The 3,548-nt window shown below is 47.8% G+C and overlaps 1 protein-coding gene across 1 annotated transcript in view; it reads left to right on the forward strand.

Moving 5' to 3' along the window:
* Positions 1 to 3,548, forward strand: part of KATNB1 (katanin p80 (WD repeat containing) subunit B 1) — a gene marked incomplete at its 5' end in the record, with an annotated part of 15,096 nt that overhangs the window by 7,827 nt on the left and 3,721 nt on the right. The window contains 6 exons of the mRNA XM_010292733.1: positions 250 to 400; positions 829 to 1,016; positions 1,137 to 1,270; positions 2,057 to 2,107; positions 2,283 to 2,359; positions 3,011 to 3,130. Of these exons, the coding sequence (XP_010291035.1) occupies positions 250 to 400; positions 829 to 1,016; positions 1,137 to 1,270; positions 2,057 to 2,107; positions 2,283 to 2,359; positions 3,011 to 3,130 (721 nt within the window). The remainder of the gene's footprint in view (positions 1 to 249; positions 401 to 828; positions 1,017 to 1,136; positions 1,271 to 2,056; positions 2,108 to 2,282; positions 2,360 to 3,010; positions 3,131 to 3,548) is intronic.

A 3,548-nucleotide genomic window follows, 5' to 3' on the forward strand; every position in this document is an offset into this window, starting at 1 on the left:
TAGGCAGGGACTAAAATGGGTGGGGAGGGAGGATTTCCTGAAAGAGAGTGTTTACTGAGGAGAAGTTTGAGCTGCTGGAGGTGTTGCACAGACCCACCAGGTTGCACAGGTGAACGCCAGATTGGCAGATTCCTTGTTAGAAACGGGACTGGAGGCGTTCAGTCAAGTCAGCGATACAGCCCTGGGGTCCTTGTGGGACTGAGCAAGGTTGGAAAGCTGGGCCTAATTCTCCACCTGCCTTCCTCCCAGGTGTGTGCTCTTCAACCCAGATGGCTGTTGCTTGTATAGTGGCTTCCAGGATTCGCTGCGTGTGTACGGCTGGGAGCCAGAGCGCTGTTTTGATGTGGTCTTGGTGAACTGGGGAAAAGTAGCTGACTTATCTATCTGCAACAACCAGCTGGTAAGCTGCTGCTCCTGAGGAGTGGGGGAGGCGGCTGCGAAATGTGAGATAAAATCCTCCTGCCTCCTTGCATGCCTCCTGACCTTTAAGTTTATGTCAAACTCTAAGTGGCCAGGGCTTGCAGTGTGCCCAGCACTTAAATCTTGTGTGCTTTTGCTTCAGCAGCCTCGTGCTCCACTTTGTCTCTCTTTGGCTTCTTGAGGAAAGAACTGCGGGTTGGTTTGACCAGTATTGAGAAACTACGCTTGACAAAAGTTTTATCACAGCCTTTCATAAAACATTGGCAGCTTTACTTTGAAAAAGCCAAAGCACTGAACTGAGAAGTTCTCAAGCACAGTTGCTCAGGGTCACTCCATCGTGCCTGTTCTCAAAAAGGCTGGCGTGCATCCTGCTCCCTGGTGAATTACCTTGATATCTTGCTTCTGCAGATAGGAGTTTCCTTTGCACAAAGCACAGTCTCTTCCTTCGTTGTGGATCTCAGCAGAGTCACAAAGTCGGGTTCCATTCCTCACGGGCTGATCAGGGACGATGAGCCTCTTGTGCCGCCTACTCCCACGGGGTCCTCTCTTCGCCGCATCTATGACAGGCCCTCAACTAGCTGCAACAAGCCACAAAGGTAAGGGGATCTGCTGGCTTGTTGAATTTCGGGATTTTAAGGAAACGTACAAGGACCTTAGTGCTCTCACTCTCTCTGAGTCCGTATGACTTGCCCTGACAGCATCTCTTTTTTCCACAGCAGAGTGAAGCACAACTCGGAGAGTGAGAGGCGCAGTCCCAGCAGTGAAGATGACCGGGATGAGAAGGAATCAAAGGCCGAGATCCAGAACCCGGAGGATTACAAAGAGATCTTCCAGCCCAAGAACGCTATTTGTCAGTACCAGGGTTTACTGTGCTTTTGAGTGTTGTTTGGATTAGAGCTGTAGGTGCTAAACTGGTTCAGCAGAAGTGAGCTTTGGCTTACTATAATAGAGGCTCTGCGTGTGACTGGGAGAGTTTAGAAAACTTTTATTTAATTTTCTGTGCTTGGACACTGAACCACAGATCATGTTGGTGGACTGCTGGAAGGTAGCACCTTTGCTAGGGTGCAGTGATGTCTGGCCGAAGCCTGGCTCAGAATCCTCCATTGTAAGCATGCTGCCTTCCTGTCCTGATTAAGGAGGACTACTGTGTTACGGGATCTTTATTAGCTTAGAATTTTGATAGGTATAAAACAGCAGCTTCCATTAAAGAAGGAAAGGCAAAATGTTTTGTTAAAGCAGAGATTGTTGTTTAAGAGGCATAGTACAATGCCTGTATCTCATTTTTATGTAAATGAGAAAAATGAATACTTTTTATAAGGAATTAATAGTCATTATTTTACTTAAGGTAAATCAATTTAGTGGGAGGTGAATTTTTTCTAATATAATGTGTTGTGCTCTACACCTTTACAGTGGCAGTGAACTACACGGGTCAGTTTTGTTCCTCCCAGCCATGAAGGCTAAAAGCCTTTGGCTAAACTCGACAGTAGCGTCAAGGTCTGAAGGAGATAACTCTGCTTGCCATGTCACTGATTACCCTAATCTGTGGAGTTGTTGATCTCCCAGCTCCAAGGCTGACCTATCGCTAATCTGTAGCCTTGGATGCTCCTTTATTTTTTTTTTTTCTGTCTTTCCGAAGGTCGAACTCCTCCTCGAAACAACGAGCCCTTTCCAGCCCCTCCTGAGGAAGGTGAGTGTGAAAACTGCCCCTTGGTGGAAATGGAGTTAATGACCCTCAACAGAGAGACAGCTGCATGTCTGCAGAAATGACTACTTGTAGTCTAGCTATACAGAACCTTTGCTCTCAAGTGTCTCCTGAAAGGAACAAACAGTTTCTGCTTTCCCACTTCTTTCCATCTTGATAGAACCTGTAACTGCAAAGGAAGCACTGAAGCCCAGCCAAGCTGCGGATGTCCAGACCCCATTGCCAAAGCAAGAACTTGTACGTACTGTATAATCTGTTAATAGCTGTTCACACTCCCACTCTGAAAGATATGTGAGTGCTAGAGACCTTACGATTTCTAATCAGGCTGATTACTGAAGAGCAGTAAAAGTGCAGCTCCGGTCTTTGTCGTGCCCCGTGTCTTGCCTGAGCAGTAGAACCAAAGGCCAAGCCTCCAACAGGCGATGGCTCTATGGCTTTTGTTCGCTTCTCACACTTGCAGTGGTGTTTCTCCCTGAATCTCAAAATTGAGGCACTCTGAAGAGAACCAAGTGCCAGATTTCCACAAGTGCTTGAACTGCGGCTATTTTGTACCCAAAATCACAAGCAGCCAAGGGGCCGGGTCACGTGATTTAGAATTCTCTCTTTGCCGTCAGGCTGGCCACAGCCTGTTGCCCTAATTTTGGATGCTGATAACAGTGGCAGCACTTGGCACTTCTGCTGGGGCATCTCCATGTTGTTTGCAAACCTTAATTACATCTTGATGTGTACCTGAGAGATACTTTATTGCCTCTTAAACCATGCTAGCAAATTGGACACTGCTTCTGCATTAGAACCCTGTTGTGAGAGGAAAGCGGGTCAGGAAAAAAAGGACACCAGACTAGGGCCAGTTTGTTGCGGCTAGAGCTTTTATCCCAATTTCTCCTGCAGCCTGATCCAGTACAGAGGCCACCGATTGCCTCCTCAACTCCTTTGACCAGAACAGAGCCGTCGGTGATTCCTGCAGCCAGGAATGAGCCCATTGGCCTGAAGGCCTCTGACTTTCTACCAGTAAGTGTCCCTGAACAAAAATTTCCAGCCGATGTCTGTGTCGGATGGCATCAGGAAGGAGGTTCTCTGAGGTGCAGAAGTGTCTTAGGTTGCTTTCTGCAGCCTGCAGTCCTCAGGACTGAATGAGAACGTGTTGCCTCCTGCTTTCCCTTGCTCTCCTGCCTTGCTCTCCTGCCTCCCAACTGCTTTGACTTGTAGTTCCTGTGGAATTAGCACCGCAGGGTTGCTGGACTCGGCCCCCATTGCAACCGACAGCAGGCTGCTGCGAGCACAGCAGCACTGATCCATGCTCACCAAGAACGGTTATCAAAGCACAGAGCAAGCGATGAGCCAAAGACACTGAACAATTCCACATGCTGGACAGTGATTTGTTTAGAAAATTGCTGTCTGCCATTACACATACATAATTATTTCAAGA

The sequence above is a fragment of the Phaethon lepturus genome, unplaced genomic scaffold (assembly GCF_000687285.1).
Source record: "Phaethon lepturus isolate BGI_N335 unplaced genomic scaffold, ASM68728v1 scaffold22798, whole genome shotgun sequence".
Lineage (NCBI taxonomy): Eukaryota > Metazoa > Chordata > Aves > Phaethontiformes > Phaethontidae > Phaethon > Phaethon lepturus.